Source organism: Lithobates pipiens, unplaced genomic scaffold, assembly GCF_037356315.1.
Source record: "Lithobates pipiens isolate NorthernLeopardFrog02 unplaced genomic scaffold, aLitPip1_a1.2 Scaffold_16, whole genome shotgun sequence".
Lineage (NCBI taxonomy): Eukaryota > Metazoa > Chordata > Amphibia > Anura > Ranidae > Lithobates > Lithobates pipiens.
In genome coordinates, this window is record NW_027507748.1 from 578,922,603 (window position 1) to 578,941,961 (window position 19,359).

General features: G+C 43.2%; 1 protein-coding gene across 1 annotated transcript in view; it reads left to right on the top strand.

Moving 5' to 3' along the window:
- ITGA5 (integrin subunit alpha 5) overlaps positions 1-19,359 on the top strand; it is a 139,880-nt gene that overhangs the window by 97,465 nt on the left and 23,056 nt on the right. The window contains exons 18-21 of the mRNA XM_077483782.1: positions 8,387-8,524; positions 9,909-9,973; positions 12,972-13,122; positions 15,752-15,844. Of these exons, the coding sequence (XP_077339908.1) occupies positions 8,387-8,524; positions 9,909-9,973; positions 12,972-13,122; positions 15,752-15,844 (447 nt within the window). The remainder of the gene's footprint in view (positions 1-8,386; positions 8,525-9,908; positions 9,974-12,971; positions 13,123-15,751; positions 15,845-19,359) is intronic.

The window sequence follows — 19,359 nt, forward strand, 5'->3', positions numbered from 1 at the left end:
AATAAAATATAATGTTTACAAAAGCAGCAGCCTTGTGTGATCCCCCAATATTATAGATCAGTGACATATGAGGATCACATATAAGACTGCTGCTTTTGTATATTTACTGCTGACCACAAAAAATTGTCATCTTTTCAGGTGTGCTGTGAAAAGTTTTTTTTAGATTCTTTTTGGTGCGCTGCAAGACAAAGTTTGAGAAACACTGATAGACCAACACAAAGTGGTGCATAATTGTGAAGTGGAAGATAAAATGATAAATGGTTTTCAAATTTATTTATTTTTTTATAAACTAATATGTGAAAATTGTGGCATGCGTTTTGTATTCCACCTCCCAGAGTCAAAACTTTGTAGAACCACCTTTCGCTGATATTACAGCTGCAAGTCTTTTTGGGTGTGTTTCTACCAGCTTTGCAGATCTAAAGCAAAAATTTTTGCTCATACTTTTTTTTGCAAAATAGCTTAAGCACTTGCTTACTGGATACTTAAACCCCCCTCCTGCCCAGACCAATTTTCAGCTTTCAGCGCTGATGCACTTTGAATGACAATTGCGCGGTCATACAACACTGTACCCAAATTAAATTTTTATAATTTTTTTCCCCACAAATAGCTTTCTTTTGGTTGTATTTATGTACAGCTGGGAGTTTTATTTTTTGCTAAACAAACAAAAAAAGATGGGGAAAAAAAAAATTAAAAATCATGTTTAATAGTTTGTTATAAAATTTAGCAAACAGGTAATTTTTCTCCTTCATTGAAATGGGCTGATGGGGCTGCACTGGTGGCCACTGATGGGGCTGCACTGGTGGCCACTGATGGGGCTGCACTGGTGGCCACTGATGGGGCTGCACTGGTGGCCACTGATGGGGCTGCACTGGTGGCCACTGGTAGATGACACTGGTGGCCACTGGTAGATGACACTGATGGGCACGGATATGGGGCATATGAGGTGCAGCACTGTTGAGGCAGATTGTGGGCACTGATGGGTGGCACTAATGGGTGGCACTATGGGCACTAACGGGTGGCACTAATGGGTGGCACTATGGGCACTAAGGGGTGGTACTGATGGGTGGCACTTTATTTAGGTGGCACTGGCAGGGGGCTGGTGGGCACTAATGACTTGGCCGTGATCGGGACTGAAGTCCCTCTCACGGCCGCCGGTGATCGGAAAAATAGCCGATTACCGGCTGTTGTGATCACATGATCAGTTGTCATTGGCTGACAGCTGATCACGTGGTAAGGGGTCGGGATCGACCCCTTGCTCCGATCTGTGATCAGGCGAGTCTCATAGACTCGCTGATCAGAGCGCGCTCCTCAGGGGGCGCGCAGGCCGCTCGTGCATGGGACGATGCCAATAGACATCGTCCCAGCAAAGGAGGTCCGCGCTGTAGCCGTCATTCGGCTATAGCACGGATCTCAAGCGGTTAAGCTCTGTCAGAATGGATGGAGAGAATCTGTGAACAGCAGTTTTCAAGTCTTGCTACAGATTCTCAATTAGATTTAGGTCTGGACTTTGACTGGGTCATACTAACAAATATGCTTTGATCTAAACCATTCCATTGTAGCTCTGGTTGTATGTTTAGGGTCACCGTCTTGCTGGAAAGTGAACCTTCGCCCCAGTCTTGTGTCTTTAACAGATTTTCTTCTAAGATTGTCCTGTATTTGGCTCATCCATCTTCCCATCAACTCTGACCAGCTTCTCTGTCCCTGCTGAAGAACAGCAGCCCCACAGCCTGATGCTGCCACCGACATGTTTCAGGGGGGGTGATGGTGTGTTCAGAGTGATGTGCAATGTTATTTTTCCTCCACACTTAGTGTTTTGCTTTTAGGCCAAAAAGTTAATTTCTTTATCGTACATCACGGGACACCTTCAGGTGATGGGCACACCCAAGACAGGAAGTTCACTCACTATATAACCTTACCGCCTACCAGGAGCACCTCAGTTTTTTTGCCAGTATCTAAAGTGTTGGTCACGAGTGTAGATGTGCTCTGATGAGCTCAGCTGGAGGGATCCCTATTGGATTTAAATGGCCTCCACTGACCGAATCCATCCAAAGTGCTACTGAGGCCAAGGTGGATGGTACCCGGGCCTTGTATAAGAATAAGATTTTGCTTGTAACCTCTCCTTGGAGAGCTGGACCCCAGGACCCAGTGTTTTGGTCACATTACCATAAGTTTGTTTTCCTGGGGGGTGCTATACAGGCCCAAGGGAGTGGTACTCCGATAAAAAGGGACCTGGTCCTTGAAGGTTTGCTAAATGCAGCACGCCATGATGGGTGAATATTGGATCTGCCTGATATCAGCAGAAATCCTGCGGTGAGGATATGGGAAGAGGCCTAGGAACTGTAAAAAGCCCACCTATGTTTTTTCTTGGGTAAAATGTTGTCAAGCCTTAAAGTCTCCACTAGAGGGAGTAAATGCACATACCTTAAGTAAGTTGTCTCTCAATTCAGCTTGGTGTCACAGCTGATAGCATGTGTGTGGGCTTGGCCATCAGCATTTCTCAGGGGGAATTCCTCATCCAGGGAAAAGATTTACCAATTATTGCACTCCCAACCCCCCCCCCCCCCCCCCGGGGGCCTAAGGGGCTGGGAGGTTCAACAGTAGTTGGTACTCCCCTTACAACCCCCCTCCTGCGGGGGGTGCGGCGGCTTCCCCTTACTCTAATTCCCCCGCACAGGTCATGTAAGACCGGCCTCTCGTCCCTCACCGCCTGCTGGGTCTGCCATTGGCAGTCCTGAATGTCCCCCACGCACATTAGCTCTTTGAATTTTGAACAGGAGAGAGGGCGAGTAGCGAATGGAGGGGGTGTGGCCTGGGCTAGGCGCTGTGTTTTTGAACATAGCATCCATGAGGACACGCAGTGCAAGCGTGGGGGAAGCCGAGCCCAGAAAGCAGACTCTCCTCAGCTAGCAGCTGGAGACTACAGCTGTTAATCACACGCAAGTAAGGCGCTGCATGCAGGCATTCCCAAATTGAGGAAAACACATTTTACCCAGCACCAGGCAGAACTTTTTTATTAACAGCATTCTATTGCTAGACTATAGTTCAGCAAGTAGTGGTTTTGTGCTTAGGACTATGCCTCCCAAAAAGGTCCGTGACTACACCTCAAAAAAGGTTTCTAAAACATCACCCCCAGGCGCTGAGGACTTTAATCATGTCTCCACACTGTCATCTTCTCCTAAAATACCAGAAGTGGCTAGCTAGGGTGAGTCATTGGAACCTGTGGGTGTTGCAGCTTCTTCTAACATCCCAGCCCCTGTATACGTGACTGAAGATGTGTTTTCCTCTGCCTTGTTGGGGCTAGAGGAATGACTAGCAGCTTTAATCGCATCCTCCATCCAAAGGGATAGGAAGTGTGGTAGATCCCCCCTCCCTCAACTCAGACCCTTTATCAAGGGAACAGTGGGTAGAGGATGAGGTTTAACCCTCGGGGGATCAGGAGGAAAGGCAATCCAATGACTTCTCTTCGGGGGAAACAGTGGATGAACCCTTTTCAGCCTCGCAATCTGAGAAATTGCTGGTACAATCTCTTACAGAAATTGTTCGTTCTGCTTTCAAGCTGCCCCTGAGTCCGCTGAAAGTTCAGTTTCTTCTTTGGGTTCCTTAAAACCTCTGCAGACTTTGCATGCGTTTCCCATCCATGCATTACTAGAACAGTTTATGCTGAATGGGATCATCCCGATAAGCATTTTCTCCCTCCAAAGAGATTCGCAGTACTCTATCTTATGGAGGAGACATTGACAAAATGATGGCACCAGAAGTTGATGCTGCTATATCCAGTGTGAATAAAAGTCTAACTTGTCCAGTAGACAATGCTCAAATGCTTAAGGATCCAACAGATAAGTTCCTGTTAAGCCTCTTTTTCTTTGGCAGGTGCAAACCTGCAGGCATCTCGGTTCCTACAGGACCAGTTTAGACAGGCCCTTAAGGAGGTTCCTGTACAACAAGCCCAGGATTTGGCTGAACTGCCAAGAGTATTATGTTTTGCTATAGACTCCATTAGAGATTCTATTCACCAGGCGTCTCTCCTTGCTCTTGTGCTAGTACACATGCGTAGGATCCTGTTTTTGAAAAATTGGTCAGCCGAAGCACCATGCGAAAGGCTCCTGACTGGTTTTCCTTTTCGTGGGGATTGGCTATTTGGGGATGATTTGGACTAAAGAAGGAAAAACACCCTTCATTTAAGCGGGCTCTTTCTCCAGCACCAGGGGCATCTGCCTCTAGGCAGTTGCGATGGCCTCCGCCATCAGAGTCTAGAGGAAAGCCTCAGGGTCCGGCTCAGGCACAAAATAAGTCCTGAGGGTGGAAACCTGCAAAACAGAATTCTAAAGCAGCATTATGAAGGGGCGCCCCCTCTCACCAGGGTGGTGGGGGGGGGGGGGGTGGAGACTTCTGCAGTTCTCAAAAGTCTGGCAGGAGCAAATTCAGGACATATGGGTCATCTCCATGATAGCTCTAGGGTACAAACCTGGAGTTATCGGGAGTTTTCACTGCCTAATTTTGAGGTTGAGGTCTGAGGTCAAACATTCCCAAAGATCCAGGGAAAAGGAAATCTCGGTTTCGGGCATTAGACTAATTACTGGCTCAGGGTGTGATCATGCAGATCCCCACAGAAGAGCAATGTTTGGGGTTCTATTTAAACCACTTCACGGTACCAAAACTGAATGGAGATGTCAGACCCATTCTAGATCTGAAAGATCTCAATCAATTCCTGAAGGTCTTCTCTTTTCGCATGGAGTTGATTAGGTCGGTGGTTTCTATCCTACAAGGTGGAGAACTCCTGGTGTCTATCCTCATCAGGGATGCATTACCTGCATGTTCCTATATTCCCCTTTCACCAAAGGTTTCTGCGGTTCAAGGTAGAACAGCATCATTTTCAGTTTGTAGCTTTGCCCTTCAGGCTGGCTACATCATCACCCCGGGTATTTACAAAGGTTCTGGCTCCACCTCTAGCAAGGCTAAGGGCGCTGGGCATAACAATCCTGGAATATCTGGATGATCTATTGCTAATATACCAGATGACCCGCTTGGAGCAAAGTGTGCGCATTATAACCAAATACTGAAAAATCTAGCTTGGATTTTCAACCTAGAGAAGTCCTCCTTTTAAAACCACTAAAAAAGGCTGGAGTACTTGGGTCGTCTGATCATAGACACAGCCCAGAAAAAGGTGTTCTTGCCTCAGGCAAAAATCCGTGCCATAAGAGAGCTGGTGCAGATGGTCAGGTCGAAAAAAGATCCCTCCATTCGCCTTTGCATGAGGTTGTTGGGAAAGATGGTGGCTTCATTCAAAGAGGTTCCCTATGCCCAGTTCCATTCGAGACTGTTGCAAAACAGTATCCTGTCTGCTTAGAACAAAATGGTTCAAGCTTTAGATTTGCCAATGCTGCTGTCCCCAAGGGTGTCCCAGAGCCTCAGTTGGTGGTTGGTAACCCCGAATCTGTTGACTGATTGGAAGTGCCTTCAGACCAGTTATCTGGAAGGTGGTAACGACAGGTGCCAGCCTTTCAGGTTGGGGAGCAGTACTAGAAAAGACTGTCCAGGGACAGTGGTCAAGAACCAAAAGAACTTTGCCCATCAACATCCTAAAGATTCAGGAAGCTCGTCTGGCCTGGATATTCAGATTACGGGGTTTTTCTGTCAGGATCTAATTCGACAATGCCACAGCTGTGGCCTATATCAATTACCAAGGGGGCACCAAGAGTCTCGCAGCACAGAGGGAGGTGAACCGTATTCTAACTTGGGCAGAAAGGAATGTTCTGTGTCTATTGGCAGTTTTCATTCCGGGAGTAGAGAATTGGCAGGCGGACTACTTGAGCCGCCAGCAGTTGCTCCTGGGGGAGTGATCCCTTTACCTCAACATTTTTCTGCCTGTTTTCCAAAGATGGGGGACTCCGGATGTAGATCTTCTGGTGTCCAGGTTCAACATGAATTTGGTCAACTTTGTGTCCAGGACAAGGGATCCACTGGCATGCAGAACAGATGCGATCAGTTCTCACTGATTTATGCATTTCTTCCTATTCAGTTGCTGCCGCAACTTTTTTGCAGGATCAAACTGGAAAGAAAGTCTGTAATTCTTGTACCCCCAGCATGGCCCAGAAGGTCCTTTATGCAGAAATTGTAAAGATGGCAGTGGGGGATCCATGGTCCCTTCCACTATGTCCGGACCTTCTCTCACAGGGGCCTATATTCCATTCTACCTTACAAATTCTAAAGAAAATTTTCTTGTACAATGGCTTACCTGTAAAATACCTTTTCTTGGAGTAAATCACGGGACACAGAAGTCCCTCTCCTCTTTTGGGATTTGTGTATATTGCTTTGCTAGAAAAACTGAGGTACTCCTGGTAGGAGGAGGGGTTATATCGGGAGTGAACTTCCTGTCTTGGGTGTGCCAGTGTCCATCGCCTGAAGGTGCCTATATACCCATATAGTTAATACTATGGTTCTGTGTCCCGTGATGTACTCCAAGAAAAGGATTTTACAAGTAAGCCGTTATAAAAATCCTATTTTATGGCCTCGTCTGGCCAGAACACCTTCTTCCACATGTTTGCTGTGTTCTCCACATAACTTCTTGTAAACTGCAAACGGGACCGCTTATGGCTTTCTGTAAACGATGCCTCTCTTCTGGCCACTCTTCCATAAAGGCCAGATTTGTGAAGTGCACGACTAATAGTTATCCTGTGGACAGATTCTCCTACTTGAGCTGCAGATCTCTGCAGCTCCTCCAGAGTTACCATGGTCCTTTTTTTTTTTTTTTTTTTTTTTTTTTTTTTTTCCCGCTGCTTCCCTAATTAATGCTCTCCTTGCCCGGCCTGTCAGTTTAGGTGGACAGCCATGTCTTGGTAGGTTTGCAGTTGTGATATACTCTTTCCATTTTTGGATGAAAGATTAAACGGTGCTCTGTGAGATGTTCAAAGCTTGGGATATTTTTTTTATAACCTAACCCTGCTTTAAACTTCTCCACAGCTTTATCCCTGACCTGTCTGGTCTGTTCCCCTTAATGCTATTCACTGTGGTAATTACAAAGGCAGTGAAACTGATCAACTCACCTGTGCAACATAATGGAAAGCCTGAAAACATGACCTGTTGGGTCGCCTTGAGGACTGGAGTTGAGAAACAATGCTCTAGCAAACCTCTGAGGACTTCACAGGACAGCTGTATTTATACTGAGATAAAACACAGGTAGACTCTAGTTACTAATTGGGTGACTTCTGAAGGCAATTGTTTCCAATAGCTTTTAGTTAGGGGTATCAGTATAAAGGGGATTGAATACAAATGTTCGCCACACTTTCACATATTTGTAAAAAAAAAAATTGAAAACCATTTATCATTTTCTTTCACTTAACAATTATGTGCCTCTTTGTGCTGGTCTGTCAAATACAATCCCAATAAAATTTACGATTTTGGTTGTAACATGACAAAATTTGGAAAATGTCAAGGGGGTATGAATACTTTTTCAAGGCACTGTACATCCTCCTAGCACCCATCTGTTTCCTAACTGGGGCATGAAGTAAATATTAAATCTAATTTCCGTGCCTCCTTTTTTATTAGTAGCCTCAACATTTTTTCAAGACATTACATTCATGGATTTAGCTTTTTTCACTTTTATCTTCACTTTTTCCACAAGTTATCTTTTGGGTTCTTCCCATCTGGGTGCTGTCATGGAGGAAGTGCGAACCAATAATTGGCCCAATACTTTTTTTTTTTTCCCAGAAATATCAGCAATATGTTAATTTTTTAATTTAGATTTTTACCTGGCTTCGTTTTACTTTGTCATTCTTTCTTTTTCCTCTTAATAGAATTGTAATTTTTTTCTTTTTCTTTTTTTCTTTCTGGATCTCCTTAAGACTGTCAAGAAGTGATGGTCTATTTTACTGTGAAAAGGAATTCTTAATATGAGCTGCCCACATATTCCTTGCTTATGACTACCTGCTTAAAAATTGCATATACTATACCGTTGACTATTCGAATGACGACTCCTGTCCAGTACCCTAGCCTCTAAAATCAGCCCCATAACTCTTTTGTAGTTTGTTTTCCCTAATGGATCCATGGAACTGAACTTGGTCAGCACTTCCTGAACTTCCAACATCTTTTTTTTTTTTTTTTTTTTTTTTTTATGAGTCTTAAATTATATAAGTTAGGAATGCTGAAGAAAAGCAAATCCAAGATCTGTTAAATTGGCCACGGTCCAGGCAGTTATGCTTTTTAACCAGCTACATTTCTGATCTGTCAGCATGTGTACAGCTGTTCTGCACTACGTGTTTGTTATGTTAAGGACACAAGGTGGGTGGAAGGAGCCAAGATCTGTAGAGTTCAAGTATGGATTGTTCTGATCTTTTGTTGCAGTATTCCTAAATGTAATTAGAGTTCATTTTTATTTGTTTCTTTTCAGGAGGAGTCAGCTTTTCGGGACAAGCTCTCTCAAATTTTTGTCTCTCTGAACTTCTCCCTGGATTCACAGGCACCTCCTGATGCTCATGGGTTATTGCCAATCTTCAATTACAAGACTAAGAACCATATTGAACAGAAGGTTAGCTGCACATAGACAATATACCTATTTATTTATGGTGAACCTCTATGAATGGCTTTAGCTTAGATGAGCTCATGGGACTTTTTTTTTATAATTGCAGTGCAGTCCCTTAGAAATCTTCCCCCCCCCCCCCTTCTTTTTTTTTTTTTTTTGTTTTTTTTTTTTTTGTTCTTCCTTGGTCAAATAGGTAACTGTTTCAAGCAAACCTGTTAAATGGGTTTTGAGTCTCAACGGTAGCCTGGTTGTTGGGCTGACCCTCTGCTTACTTTGAGGTGCTAGAATCCGATCTGTTCTGCTGTCCTTTTTGCCTACTATGAGTCACAAGTATCACATTTGTTATTCCTCTACCTAGCTTGAGTCCTACCTGCCTACTATGGGTCACTCTGCCTATTTTAGTCAGTCTGTGAATTTATGCTGATTATAAAAGTCATACGTGCCTATTTGCATACTTGTTCTGGGTCAGAGAGATTCCAAGTTTGACAGCCAGACAGCTGCCATTTTCAGAAAGAGCAGTTGACAAAGTTGACCTCCATAAATCTCCCTTGACTGGGTTTCTTGTGCTTATAACCCCATTTCTATTTTGCAATATTACTGTAGGAGTCTTGTCATTATGAGTGCCTTCACCCTTTAAGGTGCCTTATAACGCACAATGCATTACTTCTGTAATGCAGACATTTTATGGCCAAATAAAAAATTAACACAGAGAAACCAGTATATTGGTGGGGTGTACATATACTCCCTTTCCCTCAAGTTTGTGGGGATAAATTTAGTAACGTAACGTTTACTCCACCCATTGATGCTGTAGGTTAAGAAAACATTAAACTATGTGACTTCCTTGTATACTATTGACTCCCCAGAGGGGTCACCCACATCCTTCTCTTGCTCCTGAAAGAGCTGTAGTGTTACCAGATTTTATCTTGTTGGTGAGATCTGTCACACTTGCTCTTGTGCTAATATAATGAGGTGCCTGCAGGCTTCCTTGCTATTGATGATACGATCTTGGTTGTGAGATGTTACATGGTGCTATATAGTGGATCAGAATCCATGGTCTACAATTTAAAAGAAAGATGCAGCAAATGTATTAATATTCTGTAATCACTCAGTTTTAACTACACACAAAAATGCTTTGGTTTTATAAATGTTGGTTGTGTACTTTGGAGTGAATCATCAAATACCAAAGAGCCCAGCATTAGAAATGTAGTCTTACTAAGCTTCACTGAACATTTTACTGTAAAGTGTATATACAGTTTGCAGAGCCATAGATGTCACAGGACAGTGTAACACATTGTAGGATATAGTTAGACGCAGCTTTGTCAGTGTAATTTACTCGGCATGATTCATAATTGTAACCTCCCATATCATCATATTTTTTTTTCTCTCTTAGGTTCAGATTCAGCTAGATTGTGATAATAACATCTGTGTACCAGACTTGAAGCTTAATGTCTCCAGGTAAGTCTGAACAGCTGGAAGAAGTATTTTTGAATGTTGGTAGGGGGCTTAAAGTGATGGTAAGGTTTTTTTTTTTTTTTTTTTTTTTTAATAAATAAACGTATCATACTTGCCTCCACTGTGCAGCTCATTTTGCACAGAGTAGCCCTGAACCTGCTATTCTGGGGTCCCCCGGCAGCTCTTACGGCTCCTCCCCACATCAGGGCGAAGTGTTCTCCCAGGGGATTACCTTGCAGGCGCACTCCTAAGTCCAGCATTCGGCATCCATAGAGGCCAAATTCAGGACTTGGCCCCTGTCCCCCCCCCCCCCAACGCCTGCGTCATTGGATTTGATTGACAGCAGCGAGAGCCAATGGCTGTGCTGCTATCAATCTATCCAATCAAGAGCTGAGAACTCTGGGCAGAGAGACTGCGCCTCGTCGTGGGTCAAGTTCCAGGGCTCAGGTAACTAAAAGGGGTTGCAAAACCTACTTGTTTCAGCCCCCCCCCCCCCTCCCATTTTAAAGTGTTACTAAACCCAGGATCCTGAATTCACTATAACTGGTCTACCATGGTACACAGGGAAGATTATTTTAGCAAATATAAACTGCTAAATACCTTTTTATTTTTTTATCAGCACTATATAGCAGTTATATGACTTCTATCAGTGTCTGGTTAAAGCTTCTAGGGAGAGTTTTCATTCAATTCTGGCTGTCCTATGATGCAGAAGGACCTCTGTCCCTCTGTTTGGACATTGCTGATTGTCCCTGTGCTGATCACATGCACCCTTTCCAAGAAAAAAAATACTCTAGCAATACACACCAAACTGAGCATGTGCAGTGTGTCCCCAAGACTCTGGTTGATCAGGAGATGGATTGGGGACAGTGGAGGATCAGAGAAGACAGGATCAAACGGCCCATAATACAAATGTTTCTAGGCAATGCATTTATGTCAAGTCCAGAAAAAGAAATTGAATACTGGTTGAGTCTTTCAAAGGCTTTATTAGGGCTGTAATGTAAAGACTCTATTGCCTATATTTCTAGCAGTCATTTCTCCATTTCTGAGTCTCATTCACCCTTATTCCTTGATGACATCTAAGGTACAAGAATAGCCAAGAATTGCCATATGCTCCTTGTAATGACAGCAGAAGGTGGATGATTCTGGCAGTATAGCAGTGGCGGCTGCTCATTAGCGACGCATAGGCACTCTTCCCACCAAATTCATATGTCCAGCCCCTAATCTACATGCAGGGTGCCGGCTGAATAGATTATAATGTATTTGTTTGAAGCACATGATTAGAGCCTGAGGCTCTAATTGGCTTCCAAAAAAGGGTGGTATTAAGGAGCAGAGCACTGTTTTCCTGTTTCTCCTCCTGGCCAAGCGAGTCCTGAGATCCCATTGGCCAGGAGTTTGAAGACCCAATTTTCCAGGAGGAGAAGCAACAACCAGGACATGGAGGAGATGGATGGGGGAAGCCACAGTTGGGACCTGCATGGGCTAAGTGCAGGGGGTGGGGGTTGTGGGTATGGTGTGCGTGGGGGCGGGGGGGTGGGTTATTGTGGGGTGGTTGGCTGGAGTGAGGGGTGGGGTGTCTGTGGTCAGGTCTTGGATGGAGTGGAGTGATTAGAACACTTGTCAGTTTTTATTGATGTCTGTGCCCCTATTAGGGAGATTCATTTTTGGCCTGTTTACCATTATCATTGAAAGTAAAAGAAAATAATAAGTTTTGAGTTGTCCCCAGAAAAGTAACAGAGGGGAAATCCTCTTCCAAAGGGGACACTAGTTCTGGTGACCTTGGGTCCCCAAGGAATTCCCTTAGTTTGCAGAGATTTCCTCTCACTTGGTTTGGCTATGGGACAAGAAGTGAAGGGAAATCTCTGCAGTGGGACCCAGATGGTGAAAAAAATTGACGGGCTATAACCCTCCCATGCTCTATCCAAAATTTTGCCTATAGTTCTACTTTAAAGCGATCTTGTGCTTTCACCATGCAGGGCAACAGATTTGCTTTAAATGCTGCCTGCTGCACATATTTTCCTTTTTGTTCCCCCTATTCCCCCTATTCCCTTTTGGCTATGGCAAATGATGACGCTGGTCCATTGGGTGCCTAAGTGACAAGATGCCGCCCATCAGTGCAACAACCAGTAAAAGTGTCAGTGGAGGCGCAAAAGAAGACAAATGCAAGCTGCTGCAAGGATCAGCATAAAATTAAACCAGTTTGTCCCGCTTGGGCAAAGTACAGCTTTTTTAATTACCTTGTACCCCTAATGCTCAAACCCTAAATTCTGAACGCACCCTTAACATTGAAATCCTTTTCACACTGAGGCAATTTTCAGGCATTTTAGCGCTAGAAATAGTGCCTGTAAAGCATCTGAAAATTGCCTCCCATTCATTACAATGGTTGCTTTCATACTCGGGTGGTGCGAGTGTGAGATGTTCGAAAAAGTTCCGCAAGAAGAATCTTTGGGGCAGTTTGTACACAGCACTCCCAAAATGCCCCTGCCCATTGCAATGAATGGGCAGCGCTTCGGAAGTGCAGCAACACTGGAGGTTTTTAACCCCTTGTTTGAGGTTAAAAATGCCCTGCTGCCGGCCGAAAAGCACCCCTAAATTGAGCATTGCTTTAGCACTGCAGCGGCCCCAGTGTGAAAGCCAAGCGTGCTTCTCCTCGCTACCTATTTTAGGTTTGGATTATTCAGTAAGGCTAAGTGCACTTTTACTTTAAATAGGCCCTAAAATAATCCTTAACACTAACTCTTCCTTCAGCATATTCTCCTCGCTGTTGTTTTTGTCTGTGAGGTACTGTCCCTTTAAACAATAACAGGAAGTGCAAGTCACAATGAATTTCTTGTTTCATTAAGCTGGTTTCAATCATATGTTCTTATGAGTCACATTTCTGGGTTTGTTACTTGAAGTCTCTTCCTGTAAACACCAGAAATGTTTCCTTTTTGTGTGCTTGTTTCAAAAACAGTAATGCTGTAAAGATGCCGTATGATTTCAGTTAATGGTGTTTGCATTGCAGTGATCGTAAATTGGTATTTCTGGGTGATGAGAACTACCTGACATTACTGTTTAATGCAATAAATGATGGAGAAGGGGGAGCGTACGAGGCTGAGCTCTATGTCGTCATACCTGCAGAAGCGGAGTACAGCGGTATTTTGCGGAACAATGAAGTAAGTGTCAGAGCTTTGGCGGGCATTTCTGGTATAATTGTGTGTGTGTGTGTGTGTGTTTTTGATACATCTGTACCATGTTCCATCCATATTACCTTTTTGACTTAAGATTCGTTTCACTATGTCTTAAGCTTAACTTTCATAAAGTTATCATTTCAATGATTATCCCCCTCCCCTTAAAGCATTGGTTCTCAACTCCTGTCCTTAGGACCCACTAACAGGCCAGGTTTGCAAGATAACTGAAATGCAACACAGGTGATATTTGCTGCTCAGTGATTGCAGTATTCTAGTCTGCATCTCCCCAAGGTAATTCATAAAACCTGGCCTGTTAGTGGGCCCTGAGGCCAGGAGTTGGAAACCACTGCCTTAAATCCTTCTAACACCTTTTGGAGGTGGTAGGTTATTAAGAATATCTTATCTGAAGGTGTAGTTTGCTTTTGGGCTCCCTTCATACCTATGTGTTGAGGTAATTTACCACAACAGTAACATATGGCACACTGTGCGGTTCATTGCAGTAACATTCACTTGGTATGGCATCCCAAATGCAAAAGTACAGTAGGTGCCAACTGAGTAAAGTGGGACTATACACATTTTGAATCTTGTCTGGTTCAGTAGGAACAGGCCAAGATTCGAAACATTAATGGGAATGCTGAATGTACGAAAGTTTATCAGTCAGCTTGGGTACAACCAGCCTGCCAGATTATTTTACGATTTATCACTAGCAGCTGCTATAGCCACTATTGATGATTAGTCTTCTCCTGAAAGAGAGCAGCTTCCGCCAGGAGCATACAATGGCTTGGCAGGAGGGATTCCCCTGTCAGCACTGTCTATGTTGATGGGGGGGGGGGGGGGGGGAGAAATCATGCAATTTGTTTTTTCTTGCAACCAATGATTGTACAAAGGAAGTATGAAGGAAGTATGGCCTGCCATACACTGTAGAACGCCACAATACAGGCGGCTAGCATTAAAGGCACTGCATTAAAAAAAAAAAAAAGCACAGGTCTGTTTTTCTGCTACATTGGCAGCCCATTCTTCTAATTAAATGGTTGCCTTGATGTAACACTTGTTTATGTAGCGCTAAAGTCAAAACGTTTATTTTCTTCATTTTAGATTACAGGGTTTCGAACAGGTTACGATTTTTTTTTTTTTCGCAATCTATAGCCCATTGGCTAGATTTATTTTAGCTTCTTAGCCAAAACAGAAAGTGGGAGGATAGCCCTCCAAAGTGAGGAAAAACTTTTATTATATGCACCAGGGGCTCCAGAGCTTTCCCATTTGGAATATTTTTCCTTCTGTTTCTGCTCAGGTAAAAACACAGCATATAGGATTTTATTTTGCTTTCATTCTCTAACAGTAAACAAGACAAATAGAGAAGGTGAATCTCCTTTATGGGGACATGAACAGCAATAACAACCTAGCAAGTATCTAATCCACTCCGTCTGAAACCCAAAAAATGCCCTTAGTTATACTTCAACTTGTATACAGTTCCTTGATGGTTTGGCATAGTGCAAAGGGGGCCTTGTTTTATAGATAAACATATAATGGGCAAAAGGGTCTTGAACGGCACCAAGTAAGCAACATTTAAGATAACTAAGGATTTTATTAGAAACCCATTAAAAATGCCCGAAGACGCCGTGTATGTACAGACACACAAAATATTTTTAGGTCCATCAAACATATCAAAACACAAAGAAATGGACGCATGCAAAATGCAAATGAACACTAACCCTTTTCAATTCGGCACACAAATCTTCCTGAGGGGAATATCATAGTGGTGGAGTCTATAATGCAAGTGACAAACAACAATATATAAAAATTCTCAATGACTATCTGTGTAAAATGGCTCATACTTTTTTTTTTTTTTTTTTTTTTTTTTTTTGCTCTCTCATATAGAATTCCTGTTTTGGGGCGTGGCACCACTTATAGCCACTTTGGGCCTTATATACATGTAAAACCTATAGTGGGGTTTCTCGAATTTGACTGCAAAATTGAAAATACGCTTTGAGAGCTTTCCATATGTTTTAAGAAAACGTATTAAACTTCAGCTGTTTAAGATCTTAACTATATTTTTTAAACCAGTTCAAAGTTGAATAAGTTAGACTTCCTTTTCTGGAAGCTGATATCTGCAAACATCCCTGCAGATTACAGATCAGCAGCACTGTCCCTAAACACCAGTGCTACTCAGAGCATAGAGTAAAATCTTTGGGATAAGCCAAAAAAAGCGCCAATACCTGGTGCATGCCCAGTGGCATCGGGAGGGTAATAGCACTGTGTCATTATTACTCGTGTGGTAGTTTTGCCATTTTAATGTAGACCAGTGTTATCCATACAGCCATACCTAGCAGTAAGCATACCCAGGTATGTGTTGCAATTGTGACATGGCCTTCTAATTTCTAGCCCCTCAGCTCACAGCACCTCCCTACCCCCAGGCTTTTGTTGACCTCTCCTCACTGGGGCAGCATTCACCATTCCCCGGGTGACCTCCCCCCTCACCACCACTTCTGCTGCATAGCCTCACCCTCCTTCACTAAAGTGCCTGCACTCTCAATTTTACTATCATGCTAAAAAACGCTTGTTTTTTTTTTTTTTTAATGTTCTTTAAGTTAATGAGTTTGTTTCTTTTCTACAGAACCTCTCTTCTTGGTCTTGTCGTTATGAAGTTCAGAATGAGACCCGCTTGGTCATTTGTGACCTTGGAAACCCCATGAAATCTATGACCAGTGTAAGTTTTTTTTATTTAGTATTTATGGCTACCTAATTTTATATTTACTTTCAACCAGCAAATGGTAATGGGAATATTTCATAAAGCAAAACACTTGTTCCAGAAGCCTGTGTCTTTGCCTGTCAAGCTGCATACTGATTTTCAGGCAGTGAAGATGAGTAAACTTTGCCCCAGAACTAGTACAATGTCCAAAAGTCTGACAGCTTACATCAACGGGTTTGATGGAATGTGATCTGCTTTTTGACGGGACCTTTCATTTTGCTGATCGCTGCCCCCATATCACACTACTTAAAGAGGAAGTAAACCCTGATGGGTTTACTTCCTCTTTTTTTCCCTGCAAAGGTAAAGCATAATGGACTACTATGCATCGCATAGTAGCTCATTATGTGTCACTTACCTGACACAGGAGCCAGCGAAGTCGCCGCTGATCCCTGTAGTCCGCCGCATCCATGTTGCTGGTGGCGTCTCGCAGCTCCGACGAATCACAGCGGCGAAGCCGCGATGACGTCACTCCCGCGCATGCGCACGGGAGTCGCGTCTCGCAGCTCCGCCGCTGCCACTCGGCGAAGCCGCGATGACGTCACTCCCGCGCATGCGCACGGGAGTCGACAAATTAGGCAAATCCATTCATGGATTTGCCGCATTTAGTGCGCCTGCACGCCGCTGTCTACGGCGCATGCGCCGTAGACAGCGGTGCCCATTTTCGGGCAAATATCTCCTAAACCATATAGGTTTAGGAGATATTGCTTGGACCTACAGGTAAGCCTTAATCTAGGCTTACCTGTAGGTCCAAGTTGTTTGGAAGGGTTTACTTCCTCTTTAAGCATTTTCAAAATTTGGGAGCAGTGTACATTTTTCAAATTGCATTCAAAAAAAGTGCAAGTTGACCATTTTTGTGATGATGCTAATTAATTTTTTGTCACACAAAAACTAACAGTCTGGCCTGTATGTTTCCTTTGTGTATTGTTCTCTATTGAGTTCTTTCGATGATGACTGCATGTATTAAAGTGTATGCAATCAAAATCACAACTCTCACCACATGCACGTTATAATTGAACAATTTCCCATGTCTTTCTATCTCTTTATTCATGTACTTACATTTCAATGTTATTGCACAGATAAACCCAAATTATAAAGCTGCTAGCAAAAACAATGCGGATACAATTGTAAACCGCATATACAAATAGAAAATTGCTGTGCTAAAATGACAAAGCAGTAAAGGCCCAAAAATGTTAGTCCAATCAAGAAATTAGTAGATCACTCCGAGTAGACATGTGCAATTTGATTTGTTCCAAATTCGTTGTTCTGTGTAAATCTGTCTACATATGTTTCATTCTGCCCGGAACTTCGGCAGGACATAGATTACACAGGAGTGCCCCCCCCCAGATGTACCATATCCATAGCCAACTAAGAGGAACCCAAGGCGATTAGCCAGCACGAGACCTTGTGGTATCAGACGAACTGTGATCCTTGGGTTTGCTGGTCTTGCTACTACCTGAGTGGAGCAAATGGATTAATGGCCAAATGGACTGATCCAATCTGCTATTCGCTGCACAAGTGAATTGTCTCACTGCTCATTGTAAAGCCTACCATGGGAATAACGTATTTGCAGGACTCATACAGGATTACCATCTGTCTTGTATCATTTGCCTGACCCACGGTATAGCCATTCTATTACATCCACCCAGTGGTTTTGTTGATTAGAATCTTTGGAGGACTGCCATTACAAGTATATCCAGTTGTCATTTGAGGAAGCAGGACTTCATATCATATACATTACCGATCACATCAGCAGTGAGTACTGGGTACCCAGAGTGTCAGGACCTATTTAATATACTGGCCGGATCGGATGCACCTTTCTGTGCTTCCTAGTGACACCATGGCTTTCTTCATATTGCTGGTATACAGTGTTGATCATAAGTTTACATTACCCTGACAGAACTTGATTTCTTGGCCAGTTTTCAAAGAATATGAATAACACAAAAACATTTCTTTCATTTATGGTTAGCGTTTGTCTGAAGCCATTTATTATCAAACAACTGTGTTCACGCTTCTTAAATCTTAATGGCAACTGAAACTACACAAATGACCCTGATAAAGTTTACATACCCTGGTGATTTTGGCCTGATATCATGCACACAAGTTGCCACAAGAGGTTTGAATGGCTATTAAAGATAACCATCCTCACCTGTGATCGGTTTGCTTGTAATTAGTGTGTGTGTATAAAAGGGTCAATGCATTTCTGGACTCCTGACAGACACATCTTTCCTCCAGTGCTGCACTGACGTTTCTGAATTCTGAGTCGGGAAAGCAAAATAATTGTCAAAGGATCTGTGGGAAAGGGTAGTTGAACTATATAAAACAGGAATGGGATATAAAAAGATCCAAGGAATTGAGAATGGCAATTAGCAGTGTTCAAACGCTAATCAAGAAGTGGAAAGTTAGGGGTTCTGTTGAAACCAAACCACGGTCAGGTAGAGCAACTCAAATTTCAGCCACAACTGCCAGGAAAATTGTTCCGGATGCAAAGAAAAACCCACAAATAACTTCAGGTGAAATACAGGACTCTCTGAAAACATGTGGTGTGGCTGTTTCAAGATGCACAATAAGGAGGCACTTAAAGAAAGATAGGCTGCATGGTCGATTCGCCAGAAGAAAGCCATTACTACTCAAATGCCACAAAGTATCCCGCTTACAATATGCCAAACAGCACAGAGACGAGCCTCAAACCTTCTGGTACAAAATCATTTGGAGTGATGAGACCAGAATTGAGCGTTTTTGGCCACAACCATAACCGCTATATTTGGAGAGGAGTCGACAAGGCCTATGATATGTAAACCATTCCTACTGTGAAACACAGAGGTGGATCGCTGATGTTTTGGGGAAGTGTGAGCTACAAGGGGACAGGAAACTTGGTCACAATTGTTGGCAAGATGAATGCACTATTTTATCAAAAAATACTGGAGGAAAATTTGCATTCATCAGCCAGGAAGCTGCGCATGAGACTTATTTGGACATTCCAACATGACAATGATCCAAAACACAAGGCCAAGTCGACCTGTCATTGGCTACAGCAGAATAAAGAGAAGGTTCTGGAGTGGCCTTCTCAGTCTCCTGACCTCAATATCATTGAGCCACTCTGGGGAGATCTCCAAGGTACAGTTCCTGTAAATTCTTGGGGTGTCTTGCATGAACGGAAGGCTTTTTGCCTAGAGGAATGGGCAGCTTTACCATCTGATAAGATAGAGCCTCATCCACAAATACCACAAAAGACTTCAAGCTGTCATTGATGTTAAAGGGGGTAATACACAGTATTAAGAACTGGGGTAGGTAAACTTTTTTGATCAGGGTAGTTTCTGTTCTCATTATGATTTAAAGAGTAAACAGTTGATTTGATAATAAATGGCTTCAGCCAAACACTAACCATGAGTGAAAAATGTTTGTCATCATTCATATTCTCTGAACAATGGGCAAGAAATCCAAAAATTTTCCAGGGTATGTACATTTTTGAGCAC